At 46.3% G+C, this 24,536-nt stretch overlaps 1 protein-coding gene across 6 annotated transcripts in view; it reads left to right on the plus strand.

Moving 5' to 3' along the window:
- sei (potassium voltage-gated channel seizure) overlaps positions 1–24,536 on the plus strand; it is a 318,213-nt gene that overhangs the window by 182,236 nt on the left and 111,441 nt on the right. For 4 of the 6 annotated variants that reach the window (XM_075680320.1, XM_075680318.1, XM_075680317.1 and 1 more), the window contains exon 6: positions 21,584–21,655. The exons of the other annotated variants lie outside the window; for them this stretch is intronic. In XM_075680320.1, coding sequence (XP_075536435.1) covers positions 21,584–21,655 — 72 coding nt within the window. The remainder of the gene's footprint in view (positions 1–21,583; positions 21,656–24,536) is intronic. 6 annotated transcript variants of the gene reach the window in all.

Below are 24,536 nucleotides of genomic sequence, written 5' to 3' on the forward strand. Positions count from 1 at the left end.
CATACATGCACCTAGAGTTTACAGTTGGCCTTCAACTAAGTCTGTTGGGCTGCTGACCACGAGGTCGCGGGATCGAATCCCGGCCACGGCGGCCGCATGTCGATGGGGGCGAAATGCGAGAACACCCGTGTACTTAGATTTAGGTGCACGTTAAAGAACCCCAGGTGTTTAAAATTTCCGGAGTCCTCCACTACGGCGTGCCTCATAATCAGAAAGTGGTTTTGGCACGTAAAACCCCATAATTTAATTTTTCAGCTAAGTCACCGATATGCAATAATTGATTAGCTAGCTATCGAAACCACAAAACAAAGCGAATGAATAAATTAGCTTTGGAAGCGGTTTTACGGGCGCTCATATTTTGGCACATGCAGAACAGTTACAAAACTAGGGACTACCCTTTTAACCCGATCGTGGAAACAAGTTTCCCGCCTTTATTTGAACTGATGGGTGTACTCTAGCGCTCTGCGTTAGTGATAGCCGCGCGCCTCTAACAGCCCTATATGCCAGCCTGCGCACGGTAGTGCATCTCGTTTACTTCGCAGTAGACAGTTTTATGTAGTTTATATCTTTACAGCCCGTTTTATGACGTCAAGCTATGACAAACTTCGCTAGGCTCTGAACTTTGCAAGGACGCAACCGTGAAACAAAGAAGGGCTCAGCTGGAACATTTATTACTTAGCAGTAGCAAAGTGTAGTAATCGAAGAAGATAGTGACTGCATGTGCGGCATCTAAAAAAAAGTTGTAGTAAAGAAAAAATGCTTCGTTGTTCCTTAAATTTTATTCGTTCTCTTATAGCGCATGCATATGTCACAAGAGCGAGCGAGATATACGAGTGCTTCACGTCAACGTATTGTGCGGGCTGCTTCTCTATGTGCACGCGTCTGGAAATGTGCGTATCACGTGACTAACCACCTTTGCGCAATTTTTGTGCCATCCGCCCGGCTTAGCTTCCGCAGCCGCTCTACTAATTGCTTCGGGCTGCCCGTTAAGCTTCACGTGCTTCAGAAAGATAATGTCCATCTAATATTTTGCTTGCTTGCTAAGCGTCAGGTCGCGAGAAATGCTTTCTTATGACCTATCGCATCGCAATTGGCAGTTATTTTGCTGGCAGTTATACGTTGCTTGTCAGCATTAACGCTTACATAACAAAGAACATGTCGTGTCATCCTTAGCAGACGTTATCATTTTATGTAATCTTTGACCGGGCAGATAGGACCGCTGAACATGAACCTACAACTTCACTTCAAATGCATTGTCACGTCCCATTAAAGCCTTTACAACAAAAGGAAGGAAAAAATTCTCAAGGTTCTCGCTAAGCGTACAAAAACGTAGATAAAGCGAGTCCATAAACACATTAGTGAGCGGTGTTTGTTCTTCTATTAGGAGTATAACCTCCATGTAAAGCTTTCGTCCTTGTTGTAGTTGAACTACGAAGCTGTGCTGCGCCAACGGAAAAATTTGCTGCACAATTTCGCATGTTAAACGCAGTATACTATTTCTGGCGCTTTGGTTTCAAGTACAACCATAACAATGCATTTCGCGGTTTGCAATAGTTATGGGCTTGCCCCTCTGGTCATGATACACCGCTCTGGCGACAGGCCTGACTAAGCAGTCCGGATGCAAATTGAAGAGAAGAGTGGGACGCTGCATAGAATATTGTAAACCAAACTTTGTTTTAGGTTAAAGTTTATTGATTTATTCTTTTGTGTACAGAAAACGTCGCTGTGCATACTTCTAATACGTGAGGAGGTCACAAAAAGAAAACGCTGTCTGGTATATATCCCCTTACTACTGGACCCATGTTAGTGAGTGTGTGAAAGAACTTTATTGGAGGTCCGGCGAGGACGCGAACTCGTCGCGCACCCGGCTACTCCCACGCCGGGACCGGCAGGTCTAGCCTACCGGCCCGGTCGCGGGCACGCCGGACAGCCGGGATTTGCTTTTCCAGAGCAGGCCTACGAAGAAGCGAGTCCCACTGTTAGTAACACATGCAGCAGGCAATGGAAGTAGAAACACACGAAAGTAAATACTGCTACCTGGAGATCGCATAGTCGTGCTTACGTGGCGATACAGCAATAAAATGAGTTGCTGCAGATTATTCGTATACTTGCCAAGGCGTTATATTTCAAGCTGGAAATATGCGCGCTTGCGCAGGTAATTCAGTTCAGCTTCATCCAAATAAATAACATTAATAAGACAGGTCTGAAACTGCTTGCCGCATGATCTGCTTGTAAATACATGATACACACATGATCCCTCCAGCGGTCATGTTTGTCCTTAACTGTGATGTCCGGCTACGGCTGCACCTTTGGCAGCGCTGCACGCTAGTTGCAGAGCCCCGGAGCGCAGATGGTGCGCGGGGCTATAGTATATGCTCGCGGACGCTTGAAAGGCCGTCGAGCGCGCAAGCGAGCAGCTGCGCGTCTCGGGTGTGCAGGCCGGCCTCTCTTGTTCGCCGCTCGGTCGCAAAAGGGGGCGGTGCCGCGTGCGCGAGGGAACAATGCGAGACGCCAGTGCGACGACGCCATGCTGCGGCGCGCCGCTAGAAGCCAGCGGAAATCGCTCGCCGTAGCCTTGGCCGACGAGACGATCGTGGCCTGCGCGTCACCGCCGCGCCGCCAGCGTTCGCCTTATGACAGCACGGATTCGGTGAGCGGCTCATTGGCTGATCGGCTACGATTAGGATATAGCACATGCACCCACCGTGAACTGCATATGGAATTCCCACCTTCCAAAAGCGCTATGTTCAAAGCTGACGGAAGCGTTAACAGGTCCGTCTTCCAGTTAAGCAAGATGAAATATTGTGCGGGAGGGGGGATGACAAGGAAGAGATCAGCGGAAGGTATCAGTTTTCGGGGGTGGGGACGTTGGGGGAGGGCACTCACTTGACCCGGGACGGATGGAGGGGAGGCGGGGTCTCGGCAGGCTTCGTACAACACAGGAATGTCGGCGGGGGCAAGTGCCCTATGTGACACCCGCTGGCTACGCCAATGGACGAGACGGAGCCAACGCATTCAAGCCATAGTTAACCTTACCCTGCATTCATAGAGGTTTTAATGAGCAGAGAGAAGATAAAGTAGAGATAGGGAGAATTTTAGACTGCAATAGATGTAGTAATACCTTATTAGACTAATCAGGCTAGGTTTGTGCCGCCGCCACGTTTCAAGGGGGATGCATCACCATCATCACGGAGCGCGTCCACGAATGTGACGCTATGTTCGAAGCACCTGTAACCATACCTCGACAGCATCATGTCCTGCTTACAACGCAACGCCGTGTGTTTCCCAGTTTCTCGCGAACCTTTCGGAGTCGTAATCTTCATCGGATAGTCGTGTCACAACATCCATTCGGTCATCCATGTCAGCGGAAGGAGTTAAGGGTACGTGAGCTGCAATTCGACAGAATTCACCGCAGAGCTGTACCACGAAGGACCGTGGCACGTTTCTTTCTTTTTTGGTATTATTTGTGATTTTCTTTCCCCGCACATAGTCAATATCGCACAGAAAACAAAAACAACGAGTATCTGCCCTACGGCGTGTAATGCATTTAACGATGACATTAGTGCGCAGAAATAATTTAGAAATAAAGAAAAGCAAGACAGAGCGTGGAACGGCAGCTGCATGCTACTTTTCCCTGCTCCTTAGCTCCAACCGCAACGACCGACATAAAGATTATTTCGGCGTCGTTTTATTCCCTCGCGGAGCGTGCAAGCCGGCTTCTCCGGCCTACACGAGTAGCCTCCGAGCTTCCGCAGGCCTATGTGTTGGCGTTCGCTTTAAGGGAAAAACAATAGGAGCTAAGCGATGTGCAAGACGGGCGCGTCCGGCACAGATGGCCTAGACAATCGAATTCCCCTTTCGGTTGCGGTGCGGCGTCGTCGTCGAAGGAGGAAACACGCCGTGTACGTGGCCCGGGGCTTTCACCCGCGGCGCTCACTGACCTCTCTTGACACAGCGTCGGCGACGGCGGCAAGAGCGAAAAACAATAACGGAGGCCTCCTTTCAGTGGTCGTGCGTGTCGTTTGTGGCGGCAGCTCACCGCAGTTGTTTGTTGTGTAGCGGAGCTCGGCCGGGCCGGCATTAATTCGCCGCCCCCGGGCGCTAAGGGACAGTGGTCTTTCGGCGAGGTGGTTCCGGCGACCGAGGTACGCGGCGAAGGGGCGAAACGACCATTTTCCGAGTGGTCATTTGCAAAGTTGGCGATCCGTCACGAGTGGCCCCCGAACGAAAGGGCCGAGAAAAAGCGCGACTGGAACCTGCGTCCGTCACAGCTCTCTCGCTTTTTCTTCCTCGGTCCGCTCCTTCGAGCCCGTTTTCTTGTCCGCTGGCTGCGCTCATTTCCGGCGGGCCCGCGCGGATATCGATTCGCTTGTGAGTGGGCACGCGGTTGGTGCACCAGTGCCGAGAGAGAGAGAGCGAGAGTTTAAGAAAGAGGAGTCGAGCGGCTGTGAAAGGGGAGCGTATAACGCCCTTCTTCTCACTGACCAAACGCCGCCGCCGCCGCCCTACGCGACGCCGTATCCATCGTCCTTAACGCTCCTCTGTTATTACCTTCTTTGCGCTCTCCTAACGTCTATTTATTTTGCTTGAAGTTTGACGAGGCTTTGTTATTTTACTTCAATATTCTTCCCTTCCTTCGGACTTCTTTCTTCGTTCGTGTCGTTTTTGGTTCTTGTTTATTGATTTTTTTTCTTTCTTGATTTCTGTTTCTGAACCTTTGCGGGGTCCCACTTGGCGCGAGGCAAGTAGAACTATGAGAAAACCCCTCCCTACGATGAACAAAAGAAATGTGAAAGAGAAGTGTAGGAAGAAGCATTTCCTTCCCACGCCTCATCTGTCTGTTGGTAGGAAAATTGCCGCCGCCCCACGAGAAAAGATTCAGGCCTCGTTAAAGGGAACTGGCAGGGAGGCGCTTCGCCGCTTGTACGTCAGTATCTTACGAGAAATCTGCTCCGGCGAACGGCTACTGGTCCTCCGCGACCATACGAGATAACATTAAGAGCAACCGCAACAGTGGAACGAGGCGCGAATTTGCTTAAGCCGGACGAGCGAGCGTAATATACGGTGTCTCCTTCTCAGCCCAAGAACGACACACACACACACACACACACACACACACACACACACACACACACACACACACACACACACACACACACACACACACACACACACACACACACACACACACACACACACACACACACACACACACACACACACGCGCGCGCACACACACGGATAGATAGATAGATAGATAGATAGATAGATAGATAGATAGATAGATAGATAGATAGATAGATAGATAGATAGATAGATAGATAGATAGATAGATAGATAGATAGATAGATAGATAGATAGATAGATAGATAGATAGATAGATAGATAGATAGATAGATAGCCTGTTGCTGATGTGACTTGGGCGACGATCATGCGGCCACGCTTACGGAACTTTCGCGCAGGTGGCGAGCTATATCGTTGCTGTTTGTTCCGTTATATTTGTATAATTGAGAAATACACGTGTGTAGTAGGACTATTCCAAAATTGAAAAAAGAAAATTAAACGGAATCTAAGAAGCGCAACCATCGGCGAGACGGAAGATCGCGGGTGTGACGATACGCGATAAGGAGACAAACGCGGCTAGACGATCCATAGTCCGGATGGTATCAGGGTGGAAGATACGATGTCGGATAGGTAATGTGACGCTTAAACGGACTCCTGCAATGCTCGTAAGCCAATAAATGTAACAGGATGAGTGTCATGAGCAGCCAAATGCAGTCGAGGGAGGCAGTGAAATGGAGCTTGCGATGGGAGCAATAGGCAGGCCGAGGGCATATTGTGAGTTCCGCTCGCGCGGGAAAAGGGCTGTCAAAAATACCTGGGAGAGACATTTGTCCTGCAGTGGGCTAAATACACCGTCGAATTGGACTATGGTGATGATGGTGATGATGATTACGATGATACTTATAATGATGATGATACCAACGACGACTGCGACGTCAGTGGTGACGAAAAAAAATTATGCTGATTGAGGAGTTAGCATCGTGCCAAATGACGCTAGGATTTACCGTCGCATCGGTCACTCGTTTTCGCGTTCAATTACAAAAAAGCAATTTCGTTCGGTTTTCGCTCGCATTGCGCTACGAGAATGGGATTCGTTTACTGTGGCGCGAAAAAAACAAATATAAACAGAGATACGCGTTCGCAAAAGCTCCCCGCGGCCATTAAGGCAAACAACTTCTTTGTGTACCGATCGGAGCACTGAACTGTTTATAATCGAGCCGCGGGAAGCAACAACGAACACCGTTTCCATTTGTATCGCTGACAAATTGGATTGCTTACCGTAAACGGTAATCGGGCGTCAAGCTCTGCAGGCACCGCTCCGAGTTAAACACGGGCAGCCTGCTAGGAACTAAACAGTGTCCCACTTTATATCGTTTCTTCTTTCGTTTTTCTTTCGTTAGTTAAGTGAATGATAGTGTCAGTGGCATCTAGGATCTCACGAAGCACACGTGAAGTATTGTGAGAAGTGAAAGCATTAGTTTTGAGGTCCTAAAGTAGTGTACACGATTCACTGAGTTTTGAGTTCTAAAGAATGTTTGATCGAATCACTCTGCGTTCGAACTGCTTTGCCAGAATTGTAAAACAGAGAACTCCAACGACCTAACGTAACTGTTCCTTTGCAATGCAATTGACGCTAATGAAAGCCACCCTTTCATCTCCCGGCACACTCACATGCGCTTTGTTACTCATTTGCTCGATTCGCCAGTTGATGTTTCTTCAGCGCTTGAAAGAAGTGAGCCGACAGTTTTCTGGTTTCCTTCGCAGTTCCAGTGAAGCGCGAGGTCGCGCGGTAACCGTACAGATGGATCCAGAGTCCTGGCGGGGGCAGTGTGCAAACGCAGTTGTGTACTTATAATGGCGTATGTTTAAAAAAATCTCAAGCAGAGAAAGAAAACCAGCTTCCTTAACTATGGTGTCTCTCGTAGTCCCTCTGCCGTTTGTGGTGCAATCAATCAATCAATCAATCAATCAATCAATCAATCAATCAATCAATCAATCAATCAATCAATCAATCAAAAAGAGCCGATGGCTCTCGTGCTCTGACAGAGCGCCACTCGTGCCAGCTAGTGCTCCTGAACCGCACCGGTCCAGCTTAGGTCTGCAGACAGGACAGGTACTGGCTACAGACAGCCTTCGAGCCTCCACGTTCAGCGGCGTCAACGCTTACATGTCAGCACTTACATGTACGGGCCAGCGGTATTTCCAGAGCCGACGATCAACTGCTCGCCGAGCCTGGCACTCGGGCGGGACATCGCCGGATTGACGAAGCACTGGGGCGGGACCCAGAGTGGCGTTCTTCGACTGTCTTCTCCCGGAACGCTGCTTCCCGGCTATCACGTCTTTCCACGCGCGCGCATCTCCGCATCTCCAAGATGGCATCTGATGATGATGATGTCCTTGATGAGTATGGCATCTCCACACGATGATGATGATGATGATGGCCTCATGTTATGGCTCATACCCACACTGGGGGATTGGCCAAGAATTGGGTGCTGAAACGTTCACCTATTCTTTTGAAGTGCCACTTATTCGATGAGAAAAAAAAAAATTTAACGAAAGAGAGATAAGAAAACATACAAAAACAAACAAAATGCAAGAGAAAGTTAAAAAGTTATTCGTTTTGTTGACTGGATGTAACTGCAAACGGCATCAAAAACGTCCCTGTGGCTGCCCCCTATAACTGATGCACCGAAAGATAGTATAATTTCTGGTGATAACATTAACCCTAATTTTGCGAACGGAAGTTCTAGATGTCTTTTTCTTAACAATTTGTATCGTCGACATACCAAAAAATAATGATCTAGTGATTCTGTTTCTTGGCAGTATGGACACAGAGGTGACAGCGTCAGACCAGTCCTGTGTAAATATAGGTTTAATGGAGGGACACGGCAGCGTAATCTCGTGATTGCTACTTCTGATTGTCTTGACGGACACCACTGGATTTTCCACGGAAATTTGAGGTGCTGATATTCTGTCCATGTTGTTATTGATTCACTGATATCTCTATGAAATGAATATTTTCTATATCTAATTGCTGTTATGTGAGCCACCAAAGGAAGAACGGGCATTATAGGTCCACTCAGGGACGCTCGCGCTAATGCGTCTGCCATTTCATTTGAATGTAAGCCACGATGTCCAGGTACCCATAATAGTTTTAGAGAATTCAACTGTGAAGGAACTAATGTTAGAAACGTCTTTAGTGGTGGCGAATTGGGTGAAGCCGTAAGCGAAGTACAGACCGAAAGGGAATCTGTCATAATAACCGCACTTATTGAGTTCGACGGGAGTTTCCGAAGCGCTAAAAGAATTGCTAAAAGCTCGGCTTCAAAGACAGGTGTGAAGTCTGGCAGTCTCAAGGAGAATGACCAGCCAAGCGGAAGCGAGAAGATGCCTACGCCCGCCTTTTCGTTGTTCACTGAAGCGTCTGTGGCTATTATGTTATTTGTTTGCACGTGTGCTAGGTAATCTTGCAACAGGTTATTTAAAAAAGTGGTAGATTGAAACTTGGAGTTTGGGGGGAAAATGTCATCAAAATCTATCTTAATATTCTGATGTGATTCGGTTGACGGAATTACCTCTCGAATGTTCACATTCAGGCTATCTAATTGTTTTTGAACAAATACGATCTGTGGAGTGTGAAATCGAGGCCAGTGAGCAAGGAAGAAGGAATTTGGATCATTAATGAATGCGTATTCAGATCGTCTAAGCTGCAAGCTGTAAAATTTCAGAAATGTTTGAACTGTTAAGATGCGAAATCTACAGGGCAATGTTGGAAGGCGTGCTTCTTGGTAGATAACGTTAATAGCCACAAACCTGGGGAGTCCCAGACACAGGCGTAGGGCCTCACGCTCCAAAAGAACCAGAGGCTTTATTTTATAAGCAGGGCCGCCTGAGAACAAGACACACCCAAATTCCATAATGGGGCGCATATACATTTTATAAATCATCAAGAGTGAATCCCTACGTAGTCCATATTTTCGGTTACTCAATCTGCGCAGAATACCTAAAGCACGTTGTGCCTTACCCGCTACACTCTCTATGTGTGGACTCCAGTTGAGTTTGCCATTATATGTGATTCCCAAATATTTTAGAGACTCAACCTGTGGGATGGGTTCTTGCTTATAAGTTAGAGAAATTGAAACCGGGTCCATGACCGAGAAAACTAAAAGGGCGCTTTTGCTTACATTTAATGACATACAAATTGTCTGAAGCCATACCTCTAGCATGCTCATGTATCTTTGTAATTTTTGGTATAATGTGTTAATGTCAGTGTCGGCAGAAAAGAATGCAATGTCATCTGCATACACGTAAACGTGCACGTCCTGACAAGTTGGGATAGAGCTCATTAATATATTAAATAATATTGGGGATAGGACAGATCCTTGGGGAACTCCGCGAGTTTGTCTGAATTTAGACGAAGAACATCCGTCCTTGAAGCAATAAAATTCTCTTGATCGCAAAAATTCTGCCACCCACGCGGTTATATAATTGGGGAAATTACGACGCTGCAGAATATCCAGTAGAATTGGATGTTCGACGCTGTCATAAGCTTTAGCTATATCTAATTTCATCAAAGCAGAATATTCTCTCCTTTTCCGGGCAAGTTGGATGCGGCTCTCTAAATCAGCATGGGCACACCATATTGAGCAATTAGCTCTAAAGCCTATTTGATTTGGACTTAATATTAAATTATCTGTCATCCAGACAGTAATTCGGCAGTGTAATACCCTCTCTATGAGTTTGACCATATTAGAAGTAAGAGCAATAGGTCTGATATTTTCGATGTTATAACCTAGTCCTTGTTTTTTAGGTATCGGGATTACTTTAGCTACTTTCCAATCGTAAGGTATCCAGGCTTTGTGTAAGGAATAGTTTATGATGTTTAGAAGATCTCCAGGAGATAGATCAAATAAAATTTTTATCATGTGAACGGTAATTCCATCAGGACCAGGGGCTGACAAAGGTAAGTTTCGAATCACTTGAGATAATTCAGGCAATGTAACTTCAGTGTACACTAAGGATGGGGCAACTTTCTGCAAATTATACGACATCGATGACGAGAATCTACTCTCCAAGCCTTTAGCAAGGAGTTCAAGAGATTTTCTCATTTCATCGGGAGACAGATTGACATAATCAATATTAGCCGGCGATGGCAGAATTTTCCGATATCTCATGTATCTAAACAACGGTTTTTTGTTTTTAGATTTGGAAAGGAAATCATAGTGTTTCCTATCATAATCCTCTTTAGCTTTAGCAACTGTATGTTTAAAGACAGCAGCATGAAACTTGTAATCAGACCAATTTTTGGGGCACTGGTTGTAGAGGAGCTGCTTCCAAGCTGCCTGTCGGCGTCGGTGGTCTCGCGTGCAGTCTGTATTCCACCAAGGGTTATAAGATGATTGCTTTGCAGATGTAACACTGAATTCAGCCTTTTTGTACGTTCTTTTAATTACCGCACAAAGTTTCATAGCCTTGGTGTCTTCCTGCTCGTTGGAATGAGAAGCCAAATGTACCTTAAGATCGGATTTAAATTTATTATAATCTACAAATACGCGTACCTGGGAGCACGATGGCCTAATCGGGCAAGCAATTTCAACCATTATTGGTAAGTGGTCACTGTTGGTTGCACAGTCCAAGGCTGTCCAGGATGAGTTAGTGAAGGACGAACTTACGAAACTTAAATCCAATGCGGAGCGGGACTGTTTACAAATATATGTAGGAATTCTAGAGTTCAGGCAAGTCAGATTATTATCTATTGTCCAATCCCACAAGCGTTTTCCACATTGGTCAGTCCGAAAGCCCCAGCCCGTGTGATGTGAGTTGAAATCTCCAACCAGAATTTTGTCCTTACACCATGAAGTCACTGCAGAATTCAAACATCGAGTGTTCTGTACACCCGCCGGAAAGTATACGTTTACTAACGAGAAAGGTGGACACCCTGGTATAGTTATATCTAATGCGAGAATTTCATTTTCGGGGGACATATGTTTGTATGAAATCTTTGCCTTAAGGCTGATTCTGTTATTGATAAAGAAAGCTAAACCTCCGCCCTTCGATGGACGGTCCAGTCGGAAAGATCGATAGTTCGTCAATTGAAAACATTGATGTACTGAAAGCCATGTTTCTTGCAAAGCAATGATATCCGGGGAGTATTTCGATGATAGATACAATAAATCTGTTGCTGCAGAGTAAATTGATCGGCAATTCCAATGAATAATTTTAAGGAGACCTATGGTTGCGTAAGTATGGACTCAGTAACTGCCTTACTTAAAATGTTTTCCTTTAAGAAAGCTTCCTTTGTAAGGCTGTCTTTCTGATACTTTTTTGTCTTTGCCTGAGTTAGAGTCGTAGCTTTTTTAGACAAAGGGGACCTACATCGTTTTAATGATCGAGGATCCATGTCCATTGCATCTGCGCCCTCTGTGGTATCGTTGGAGCCTGTGCATTGGGTCTGGTTATCATCGACTGGTGGGATTACAATTTGGGCATCTTGCGACGTGCAATTGGCGGTTACCTCCTCATTTGGAGTACGTGGACACTCAGTAGTTCGCGAAGTTATACCAACTGCTGTTGTTGTTGCGAATATCTGGGCCATCTGGCTAGTTAGAATTTGTGTCAGGGACTCGCAAAGGTTTCCAGCTAGACGCTCCATAGACTTTTCCATTGCCCTTTCGATGGCATTAGCAATAGAAATTGAAAGAGACGCATCCGTTGCTGTCACCTGGCGGGCTGTGACGCCGGCGTATCCCTGTGTCCTAGAATGAATTTCCGCTACGGCTTCTCTACGCGAACAACGTCTTCGTTCAACTATTTCCAGAATTTCAATTTCCCGTGTCTTTGCTGAGCAATTAGAATAATCTGCAGAGTGCGCGTCATTGCAGAGGCAGCATCTTTCTTCCTTGCTTTTGCATTCGCTAGCATTGTGCTCTTCACCACAAATTCGGCATCTGGAAGCAGATCTACATCCTTTTAACGTGTGTCCGTAGCGCCAGCATTTCACACATTGCAGGGGACGAGGGGACAGAGGTTCCACTCTGTAGATTAGAGGCCATGCCTTTATCTCTGAGGGTCGAATTATCCCTGCAAATGTGGCTATGATCGACTCAGTAGGGACCCTGTTTTTCTCGACCACACGTCCACACCGATAAACTGAAATTACACCCGCGGGTGAAAGCATCTCTAATACCTCTGACGGTGTCATGTTCACGTCGACGCCGCGGACAAGCCCTTTCACACATGCCAAGTGGGGAGGAATAAATGCGCTCACCGGATTGGCGGCAAACAGCGAACACTTTAACAGGTCTTGTACACAGGACTGGTCTGCCGAAAAGCAGAGGATTCCACCTCTGCCAAACTGGCGGACCTCAGTGATGGTCTGGAACTGGGCCGTCGCCGATCGCAATTCCGCCTGAATCGCTTTCGGATTCTTCATCCGTATGACTGCGTTATTGGTTGGAACTAGAGCCACAGGAACTGATGTGATGCCGTTGCGTAGAAACAGATCCACAGGTAACTCCTGCGGAGGAACAGAAGCGGACCAGGGGAAGGCCCCCGGCCCCGGCGAAGAAAAGGACATCTGCGTGGTCCGACTAGCCAAACAATAGTGAGACCAGAAAAACTGTTGATAAGCGACAAAATAGATTAAAAAAAAAAAAAACAGCCACTCAATCCTTGGCCAATACCGACAGTGAGTGCTTCGTCAGCGAGCTTCGCTTGACACTTGACAGGTCACGCTTCTTCCCGGTTCGAGCCACACGCTCCCTTCGCTTCTTCCTTTTTTCCGACATCTTATTGCCTGCCTTTGTTCTTATCATCTCTGTCTCTTCCTCTTTGTTCCCTTGCACATGTCACAGAGTGGGCATGTGCCACTAATGTCTAGGCTCTACATCTACGTCTACATCTGCACATGTCGCCCTTGACATCCATGATATGTTGGTACGGTGCTCACTTAATACAAGGGAAAGTTTTCTTTTATCTGAAGTCTTGATCTCCCCTCTTCGTCGTCGTCATAGTAGCCACCATCATTATTGGTTCCACTCTCCGCTGCAAGGGCGAAGACGTCTCCCGGTCTTCTCCAGCGACCTCGGTCCGAGACGCACTTCACTTGACACCCACTCTGTTACACTCTCACAGCCGACGGTTTCAGGCACTCCCATCACGCGCGAAATAGCTCTCTTTTATCTTAACCAAAACTGAGATATTCTGCACTCGTTTACTGTCAAACGCGGACCACCGCATTCCTATATTTATGACGTTTCGCCTATCGCTCCTTGTCAAACAGCGTTGCTATGCGCGACGCTGGTAATGTCCCTGCTCACCCGTGTTTCGGCTGCAGGCGAGCTGCATGTCCGCAAACCCGAAGCTCCCTGCGACGCGAGGTTCAACCTACGGCGTAGGGAAGACTAACGATGATGAGGAGGATGCTAATCTTGAAGGCAGTGGTAGCTAATCAGTCGAGGAGACTGGCCAAGAGTCGGGTGGATTTGATAGGGATGAGTATAAATTTTGTTGTATCATGATAAAGATATGTGAAAAGGCAAGTCATTCTGAATGAACAATAATAAATAAGGGAAAAATGGAGCATGGAAATAAATTACCAATAAAAGTAACAGTGAAGTCGATGGAGTTCGCGAAATAATTGGTCTATGGCCATGCACATGTCCCCGTGGGATTGTCCCAGCATGAAAGCCCCGAGAGATAGCAGAAGAAAAAGACAGCGCCAGCAGCCGTTGTTATCCTTTCGTAGCATGTCTAATACCCGATACGGGGGATTTAGCGATACGGGGGATTGGCCAAGAATCGAGGGGATAAACCAAAAATAGCCCACAGAGATTTTTTACTTGTTCCATTCCAGCACTGCTGAAAAAATAAGCACCGCGAGAAAAGTTACACCGGCTCTATGCTTCTTGTTCTCGGCTACACGCCGCCTTTAACGATAACATAGTGCGGACAATTTTTCGAAGTGGACCATTCGGCATTTGCCTTGGCTTTAGGTTTAAAAATCCCGCAATAGGCGTTTGCCGCAACTCAACTAATTAAAGCCTGCAGCTTTACTGATGTGCGTTTCAGCGTGGGCATCATTCTTTCGGGCTTCTGCATTTGTCTAAACATGGAAGCACCGCGCCGACTTCCTTGTGCTCCAACTCCAACGTTTCGCGACTCGTTCTTATACAGGATTATGTTCTTGTGCGATGATATTTTTCGTACAAGAAGGCGCTCCTCTGGGACGTAGGTTGTAAACAGTCCTAAGAAGGTTCCTTCGGAAGAGTACCCAAGCACAAAGAAAAGTTTCTTCAATGTCTTTTTTTTATTATTGTTGTTGATGTTCTTGTACAGGTAGGTGGGATTAGTTCTTGCATTCAGTCAACATACTAGTTTTGACGGAGACCGAATTCTTAAACGATGATTTCTGGAAACATCACATGCTCTCCACGCTGGTCAACTATGATCACTTAAGAGGAGGTGACCAAACTACGGACCCTAGTGATCATAAAAATGCGCTTGAATATGTTGCCTAATATTTGTTTTGTGTTGTTTCTTTCCTATTTATTTTTACCACTCTTTTCTGTGACGCCTTATGGGCCCTGAAGGTATATAAATAAATAAATAAATAAATAAATAAATAAATAAATAAATAAATAAATAAATAAATAAATTAATTAATTAATTAATTAATTAATTGCGCTCTCCTGAGCAGTGGCAAAAACTATTTGTGCAATGGGAGTGTCTAACACTATAGTTCCACACCTTTTGGTAGGCCGTAGGTGAAACTTGAAGCTGTGTGCAAAACAAGATGTCGGTATACATATATCGCCCGCCTTCTCATAGCTTTTTATAGATTGAGCACAAAATGTGGCATTCTAGGTAAGTTTGTTTTGCAGAGTTGAAGGTGGCCCTTCTTGCACAACAAAGAACTTAGTCGCGCACGTTTTGCAAACTAACTGGCCTGAGTGGGAACTGCGTATGTAGAGTTTTACTTATGAAAGAAAGACGTTGACATGCCGCTATGTTGTTGCCGCACAGGTGCACATGAGACGAAATGCCAGTTTTAATTTGCGTGTGTGTGTGTGTGTTTCGCTAAAGCGCCCCCGAGAATTTAGAAATTTGAAATTGCTTTATCGCGGAATTCGTAAGAGATGGCCCGGAGACCATTAGAGGTCAGAGGAATGAGCGCTTGAACTTTCGTCCGGCTTCTGTCTTCATTCGCCTTGTAGTAATTGTGTTATCAAAGCTGATTGTGTAATACAATGCATTACTGTCGAATACATGGTAGACTGTCTTTAGCCAAACGTTGGATTTCAAGTGGTTGCTGTTTGAGTAAGCCATGGACGTCTCGTACGCTGCTCCATGGTCTGTTCTGGTGACGATCACGTGGTCTTAGCAAACTTTGGTATTCGTTTTGTGTGTTCTTGTCGTGCCTTGTGCGCCATTCTACGCGGTTTTATTCCATTCCACCTGCGTCGGACCAGCAAATTTCGTGCCGTTTCCTACATTTCTGCTACGCGTTTGCAACGCTGCCATTTTATTTGTACATTATACTAGGCTTTCCAGTTTGGAGAACCGAAATCACATTGTAAGGCGAAAAAATCGCATGAGCTCGTTTATTACGAGTTATTAAATTTCACTCCCGGGCTCGTAAATTCGTAATTGCGGTCTCCTTCATCGCACATTGCCTCTTCTTTCTCTGTATTTTTCTTATCTTTTCTTCTTCCTCCTTTCTTTCCTTTTTATTTCTTTTTTTTTTTGCGTGCGAATGAATTCCGAGAAGAACCATGAGAAAGACGTGTACAGAAAGTCGTTGGAGAAAAAACACGTATTGAAAAGAACACGATGAGCAGAAAATGTGTAGACACTCATGTGAGCCAGTCGGTTTTCCATATTGCATATAAAGCTGTGTTAACAAACCGAACACAATAAATAGATCAGCGCTTGTCCGAGAAAAGAACGGGGGAGTCTGTTCTTCTTACGTCCATTTTGTTGACGCTGAGCATGAAAATCTAGTTAACCCACAACATCTGGATCCTTCTTTCGAATATCATGAGACTGAATATCGTTTATACCGCCCTTCGGTTAGTAGCATCCGGGCTTTACATAAAACGATCAGATATTCTTGAAACAGAAAAGCACTAAGCATAATTGAGTTTCTGCGTTGACAAAAAGACGTGCCAGTTGCTTTTGAAAAAAGAATCCAGCTTGTAGGTGCACCTTGCATACCGAACTACTGCGTGTTTCCGTTTGAAGAACTGGCATGATTACCGTTCTATATGTACTCGAAGATGCACGCTATCGTTTGAAAATAACTTAAGAGTGATATCTGACATGGCCGCATCATACTCAATATTACAGGGCTGTTTCGTGGCGCGTTCAGTCCAATGAATGTACTTCTTTTCTTTATTTTGATAGTCTCAATAGTGCGAGTGTAGGCAGCGTCGCCTGTCAACTCGCATGGGGAAGTGTTCAGAAACAGCCTCTAAACTTTATTTCGGGATCCCTATAGTTTAGCCATATCGTATTTCCGTGATGGCCATGGCCACAAAGTACAACAGGGAATTTTTGACGCCTTACAGAATGCCGAGAAATCGCAGAGCGATCTCGCCCCTCTTGATTCAAAGTAAGCAAGCTTGGATAGTGGCGCCATCTGTCTGGTGAGCCTCCAACCTCGCACGAACCGAGTCGATCAATAACCTCCGTAATCCAAGCAACAGCCGCGAGGTCGCGCCAACCGCTTGGCCGCGTTGCGCGTGCTCTGAACTAATATGCTAGAAAGCTTTCATTCGGCTGTGGCGTCCTTGTACGGCCTTTATCTTACGTGCGTGAACCGGAACCCACTTTCGCAGCATCGTTTCCAGTGGCCACGCTTTCTGGGTCAGGTTTAACGCCTCGATTTAAGTGCACTCCAGCGAACCAGAATACGGTTCCGAACTTTTGTGCGTCCGAGCGAAAGGCGGTGACGTGACGGGCCCGCTGTAACACAAACCAGACGTGGCTTACCCGAAAAGAGCCGCGCAACGGCAATATGCAGGGAACTCGTAGGCGCACAGTATCCGCTGTGTTTTTCCCCGGACTGGGTGGTGGTTGTTTGTGGGGCCACATGGAGCGTGGCTTCTCGTTGGGTGCTTTGTGAATATGCTGGTTGTGTGTAACAGTGTTTGTGTTTCAGCGCTTCTGAGAAGCCATCACGCTCGTGACCCTGAGTCACGGGCCTGCTTTTTTTTCATGGTTGTCAGTTCTTCCCTCCCCCTTCCCCGGCCCTCCTAGCCATCGTTCTGTGTTTCGTGATGGTGAAAGTAGTTTAGCACGGAACGCTGAATCTCCCCACTTTTTCTTTTTTACCTCTATCACATGTCCCTGTGCCGGTGTGCACTCACCGATCATTGTCGCACGCAGTATGCAGCGAGTCAATGCGAAAAAACAACCCGCCCTGCGGTTTGACCCCTTGTTTGTTGATATTTTGGTACGTTTGCCTCTTAAAGTGTATCGAAGAAAAGAAGCGAAGATCCTCCCTGAAAACTAACATAATAGCGCAGCTTTGGGCCTCACCCGTTTGAGAAAATCTGTGTTCGTAAAGCAGACGTGCGTAAACAGTAGCTTACAACGAGTTATATGGGACATCCCACGGAATTGGCCGTACTCTACTTTCGCTTCTCTTTTGTAACTTCTACTCGACTGTGGCGGTAAGTAGGTCAGGTGTTGTAAACACGCAGCGACTGTTAACCTGGATCCACAACTGATGTGCCTGCTTCCGTGCGTAAGGCAGGGAACACTTACTGTACTGTAAGTGCCGCCGGTGTATACATACCTAAGATGACACTGCATCCTCTAAGAAGCCTCAAGTGGCACAAGAAGTCCGCATTGATGTTCTCCCAGCAGTGCACCTTATCTAATACCTCTCTGTACTGTAGTGAGCTTCTACAATATTGACACGTGTACTTGTCTTTTCTTTTTTCTGGTGGCCGCGTTTCACCGGCTAGCAAATGTTATCGCTCAGCGCGGGACGCGCTCAAATGTACCTGAAGTTTCTCGAATGTTATCGACGGTTCTTTCTGCTGTCTGTTGTCACCGAACCTTGTCCAATCTGATTGCGTGTATGCGCGACGCGAATGGTTTAGAACTTTCTGGAAGACATGCGGGCACCAGCGATTGCTTTGGAACCTTCAATGACTGACGCATACAAGCCGACGCGCTTGATCCGCTCATTAGTTCGACATAGCAGACTGTGTTCGCCGCTATCGCCGTTCTTTGAGTGTAACCTGCTTCTGAGGGCCGATAAAACGCTAGTTTCGTCATTCACAGTTTTGCCGCCTTGCTCACCGTCACTACCACGGGACATCTGGTGGAGGTGCGGCGGATTGATGGCGAGCAAGGCAGCAAAACTGTGAAAGACGAAACTAGCGTTTCATTGGGCAAACCTGTGCCCTCAGGAGCAAGTTACACTCAAAGAGTCGAACACAGTAGGCGATCGTGGAACATCTGATGAGCGGGTCAAACGCGTCGGCTTGTATACGTCAGTTATCGAAGGTTCCAGAGGAATCGCTGTTGCCCGCGTGTCTTCCAGAAAGTTGTACACCATTCGCGTCGCGCATACACGAAATCAGACTACACAATGTTCGGCGACAACAGACATCAGAAATAACACGCACACGCCCACGCACACGCACACACAAGGTACTTACGCTCGCAATTTTTATTACAACAGTGTTGTGTTGTGGGAGTGCGAAGCCATCGGCTCCTCCTTCAGCGAGGATAGGTGGGCTGCGCTCTTGGGCAGCCCCGAACTCAGTGACCAAACCCTGGCCGCCCAGAGTGCCCGCGATCGGGCCGTCGAGCTCGGCTTGGCGGTCCCTACGTGGGACTAGCCGGGTGGCGCGGGGTCTCCCCTGCGTCTTCTCTGGACCTAATAAAGTTATTTCACTCACTCACTCAATTGTGGCCTTACACGTATAATCAGAGAAGGCGGCGGTCCAATGGCAAATCGCTCTCATGAATGAAATGCTTTGTGAATTCTTTCGCCCCTGAAAGGAGAACAACATATGTTTCGAGTGATGTTGGTCGCTGTGGACCTAGCTGTAGTGCGAGACGGAATGGCATTCTCCCCTCCACATGGAGAGCTCTTGGCGGCACTGTATTGTTCGCCTGGAAAGAGAAACAAAGCGTCGCTAAATTTGTACGTATGGGCGCTTTCACGTAGAGATGTGTTCCAGAGCAGGGTTTAAAAATATCCGCTCTCTGCGAGTTCGTTTCGCACCCGGAAGGCCTTCCATCGTAGAGCTGAGGAACTATTTCGGCGGAGTCTTTTCGTGCCATAGCACAGAACAGCCTTTCATGTTCCAATGTTCCTAAGATAGTGTATTGGTGTCGTTTCTGGGAACTTCCCATATTTTGTTTCAGCGTCACGTCCTCGATGCCGCAAGCGTGCTGTATTGGTGGCACTACAGTTATCCAGATTATAATCTGTTATTTTGTGAGCGCCTCTGTAGGTGTTCGTATCCATGCATTTTTGTGTTGGACTAGGAAACTCAGTCGTGACTTCCGAGTAAGTGGCGTGTTTAACTAAGAGATCGTATAGCAAGGGTGAGGTGTGCTCGCCGCATTTTTTGATGACGAGTTTAAGGTGTGAAAGGGCAGGTTGTGCTTTTTTACATGCTCCGTTGCGGGTATCGTCAGATGGCTCTCTTGAAGCTATCAGTGCAGAAATTTCACAAAAGAAGGGTAACGCATGAACAAGTTACTGCGTTTTCTGGAAACCATTAGCTTTACGAGCGCGAATCGTTGTGTCACCTGAGAACACGGGCTCTGATGTAAATTTTTATTAGATCTCCATAAAAGCAGGAAGCCGAAATACCCGACAAGCTTAACATACTCGTTGATTGTACTACTGATCTGATAATCCTCATGACTTGTTTCCTGTGGGAGTGTTACGGACGTGAGAAAGTATTTCGCATCAGAACCACACCTTTTGCTAACGACATGACCACGCGTCGTGGCATGGTTACGTGGGGCATCACGTGTCAGTGCTGCATATTTTTTGTTGCACATGGTTTTAAGCGGATGGTTTCAAAAAAAAAAGGGGGGGGAAAGATGCCTATTACCATCCCTGATACAGCTTTGTTGCGCAAATGTATCGCAGGATTTGGAACGCCAGCACAGAGCTACTAATATTGTTAAGGATACTGTGAAAATTAATGTGGTTAAAATACGGTATTTGCAATTACTATATAAACAGCGAGATGACGTAACCTTACAGGGCCCCAAGAAGAGATGTTTAGAGACCATATGTTTAGTATAAGGTGGACAAATGAAAGATTGAAATTAAGTGTTTGCTTTGCCAAGTATGTTGCATCGCATATTCTTGCTACAGTAAGAGTCACAAGGTCAAGGACAAGTAAGATATGTTTGGTCCCCATGTAACCAGTATTACTGCGTTAGTAATAGAGCGTTTTAGATTGTCCACTCCTTGCGGAAATACTGGATTACGGTAAACATGAACGGGAGTAACAACGCGGGTAGCGACATCTTACGACGCTTCGTCTAACGACACGTGAAACATTTTTGGGTTTGTTGTCGGTTTTGAGCATCTTGAACCGACAACATTTGAGCATGTTGTTGGTTGCATCGCTGCTGACGCCTTACACCAGAAAATGAGCAGCATGTGATCAGTTACTCCAAAAAATAATTGTGCGCTCTCTGGCTAAACTCTGCGACACGAAATGGTGCCACCAACCCGATTGCGCACGTTTATACCCGCGGCATCCCAGCATTCCGTGAAAGGTAATTACATAAACGGACAAACTAAAGCTTTCTAATCTAAATGCGTTATGTCGCGGATATAATTGTAACATTTACTTTTCAGAAAATGTTGCTCCTTCCATACCTTCTTGGAATACATTTTCACGGACGCATGTTCAGTCAAAATTAAGTTTCACTTGAAGTGTTTGTGGCGTTAGTAATGGGTGACGATGCAGTACAGCAGTTGTCTTGACGCCGTGTCCTCGTAGTCAAGTGTGTTTGTGTTTTGTGTCATCTATTCAATATGATAACTCTCCGCAATGCCTATCTCACTCTCAGAAAAAAAAACTGCGTTTCAGGGTCAGTGAACATTGTGAACTGAAGGGCCAATCTTCCACTGAGCTTTACTTCCTTTCCTATCTATCACTATTTCCTCCCTGTTTGCACGGGGCACTTTCTGCTATTTCTATGCTTCTTTCACCAGCGGAGTAGTAGCCGCCACCTCTCACAGGCGGCAATAATAACTCTTTAAAGGAAAAAAACAAACTAAGAAAGAAAAGTGTCAGAGGAAAATGAGTAGCCGGCGCCTCTCCCAGGTACCGATGACTTACGAACATTCTTACAAACTTTCTGAAGGGCCACAGTTTAGGAGTGCTAGAGGCATAGCCTGTTGCAGATGTGTTTAAACAAATAATGGTGGGGCGGGGTCAAAGGCGAGGGAAGAGAGCGAAATGAGAGCGGCTATACACTGTGCCTCCTTGCTGTGCTGATGGCGGCGCGGCCTGTCTCGCAGCGCAAGCAGTCTCGAGTCCCGCTGGAACGGGGTCGGCCTACCCAGGGCACCTTGCAAATCCTCAAGGGATTCGTTAGTATCTCACACTGCTGCTGCTGCTGCTGCTGCTGCTGATGCTGCATCCCCGCAGCGACTGCGCCGCACGCCGCCTCTCCCTCCTTGCGTCCAGCAACCGCAACTTCCTTTCCGTTGACCTCCCTTCCCTACGTTCCCCTTTCCTCTGTGCTGTCTTCCAGGAATCGGCGAATTGTGTTTCTCGCATAACAAAGGATGGCGACACCAGCGTGCTCTCATTACTTCTCCAGCCGCCGGGAGCACAGCGTGCTACGGCACGTGCAGCATTAGTCGTTCTCTCTGGCCGTAGCCAGAACGCTTAGTTATGGGAAATTTTAGTGGCACTGCCAAGCGAGGACGGATACACAGCGCGACAACACACATTGCTGGGTGTGGTTCCACCGTGCATATTTCCTTGCCTTTGCAGCACTAGTAAGTTCTTCTTTTGCCAGCGTGCCGGGCAAGCTAGCACAAAATTTACTGCATCGTTTAGTCACGCATCATTAAGTTACCTGAGGGTCGGTTGGTAGAAGTATTGTCAGGCTACGCCGAGCTAAATAAGCACGCGTCAGTAAGCACTTGACGCGTCTCTTATATGTATAGTAATTCGTATTTGCATAAATTTCTGTTTCAAGTACAGCGCATTTAAATTGTTATTCTTACAATATCATTAACTAAGCTGGAAGTGTGTTACGCCAGACATAACGCCTGCGGCACCATGTCTAGCGATTCTGCGAAAGAAGGCGGTCAGACTGTCTGTCTAACGATATACGGAGGCTACGCGCACACTCAGTATACAACCTTCGTAACTAAACACAATGTCCGTTCGCCTAGCTCAATGGTTGAATTTTTGCCTGTTTTTCTGTGTTCCAGTGTTTACACCAAATCTGTCGTTTTATAGCACTATCAAACACATTAAGAAAGCAAGAAATCATAGCACGTGGTTTTTTTCGAAACGTAAACACTTTTTGTAAAGCAATGATGCCCTGCTATCTCTCCAAAGTAATGAATTTCTAGAGAATTAGTGATATTGTCGAGCTTTCAGTGAGCGCGTCTGTGTGTTCGTTGCTCGCATTCACCTGCAGCTTAAGCGCTTGCGGCTGTGCTCGGCACAGAACTTAAGGTAAATATCTGCTGCTACCTGAACGAATAAGCACAGAAGAATATCGCAATACACTTTGTATAGTGATCCCAGTGCCTTTAAACAGCCATTATCTTTTCGTCTGTTGGTGTTTCATTCGTTCTGTAATCTACGCTTACTCATTCTTACTCAGCTCAAGCAAATCAGAAACGATGCGAAGAATTAGATTAGAATATAATTATTGTACATTTGGCACCCACTTTGCAGACATTAATGTGTGATCCTTCACTCTTTTTCAGAACAGAGCTTGATTTTCAGTATCGAATTATTGAGCTATATATCCAGCAACGCCAGGAGCAAACATCTTGCTAGGGTACATTGCGATCGGCGACGCTAAGAGGAAGCAGGGGATAGCTAAGCATCTGAACCTCGTGGAAATGGTCGCGCGAATGCGTCAAAAGTATCTGCGCTAAACCTTTTGTGATCGCGAAAGCTGGGTTTGTCCAGACTAACCTTAATGAGCAATAGCCTCAAAATATTCATTCCTACATACTCTCCGTAGAGCTGCTTCGTGGGATGCTTGCAACATCGTAGGACAGTTGCTTCGCAGCACAGGCTGATTGAATGCACTGCGGCACGCAAATTTAGTGCAAGTGTGAGGCTGCGGTTGCACTGACGCCTCATCAATATAATCGTCAGGCTATCTTTATATATATATATATATATATATATATATATATATATATATATATATATATATATATATATATATATATATATATATATATATATATATATATATCAGGTGTGATAAATCAGTGGCGTTATGCTTGATTGAAATTAACTTTCTTTGTTGTCCGTAGAAGCAACCCTGCTTTCTTCTTTAAAGTGACAAGTGTCTCGAGTCATATAAGAAGGATTGAGTGAAAACTTGAAACGACCATTGCCTCAGAAACGAGACATCGAAAACATAAACGCTAACTTCGCATCGTCAAGCTTTCTAGCAATCACTCTCGACTGGACGCGTTAATTGATTCGGGAACTTCTGCCAGAGAGAGAGAAATACAGCGCTTCAACCGCCGGATTGTCTCGCGCTGGACGCCCTCGTTTAGTCTGGCGGCCAGCCAGGCGTCTCGTCTCCGTTGTTCAGTGAACGGCGCTGTGTCATGCGCTGGCGTTTCCTGGCGGGTGCTGCCGCAGTCCTTTCGCTGTTGGCAGGCCTTTTCATAAGCGAAATAGGGTGGCATGGCGGAATTTGCGGCCGCAGTTCGTATTCAGAAGTGAAGAGTGAATGAACTAAGCGAATGTTAAGAACTGAGGACAAACGAAACGTCCTTCCACCCTGTATACGGAGATGAACTGTCGAATCAGCTGGCGCGCAAAACTCGGAACGAAGAAAACGTTCCTCGCCCCGTAGAACTCCATACTAAGCTCACGAGCCGCAAATCAGGCGCTACAGTCGATGAACAAGCATGATTAATCATGGGTGTCACGTGGATCATCTACGATAGCAGAGTGTGGATGTAGGACAGTTGGTGATTCATGATTTGGGAAGTTGCCGCAGAAAACACAAGAGATTGCTTCGTGTTGTCCCTTTCTTCGTCTCGTGTGTTCCCAGCCGTAACTTCCCAAATCATGAATCAACTACGACTTGGCATGCAATTGTGGCACAATGCTGTTATGTTACTAAAGCCTTCTTTGTTTCTTACGTGAGGCCCAATTATGGCGTGTATTTAGCTCGTACTGTTTTCTCGGAGCAGTCTCATCTATTTAACCTTCACGACCAATTTGAACCTAAGCATATCATGATAATTTAGA

The sequence above is a fragment of the Dermacentor variabilis genome, chromosome 2, assembly GCF_050947875.1.
Source record: "Dermacentor variabilis isolate Ectoservices chromosome 2, ASM5094787v1, whole genome shotgun sequence".
NCBI classification, from domain to species: domain Eukaryota; kingdom Metazoa; phylum Arthropoda; class Arachnida; order Ixodida; family Ixodidae; genus Dermacentor; species Dermacentor variabilis.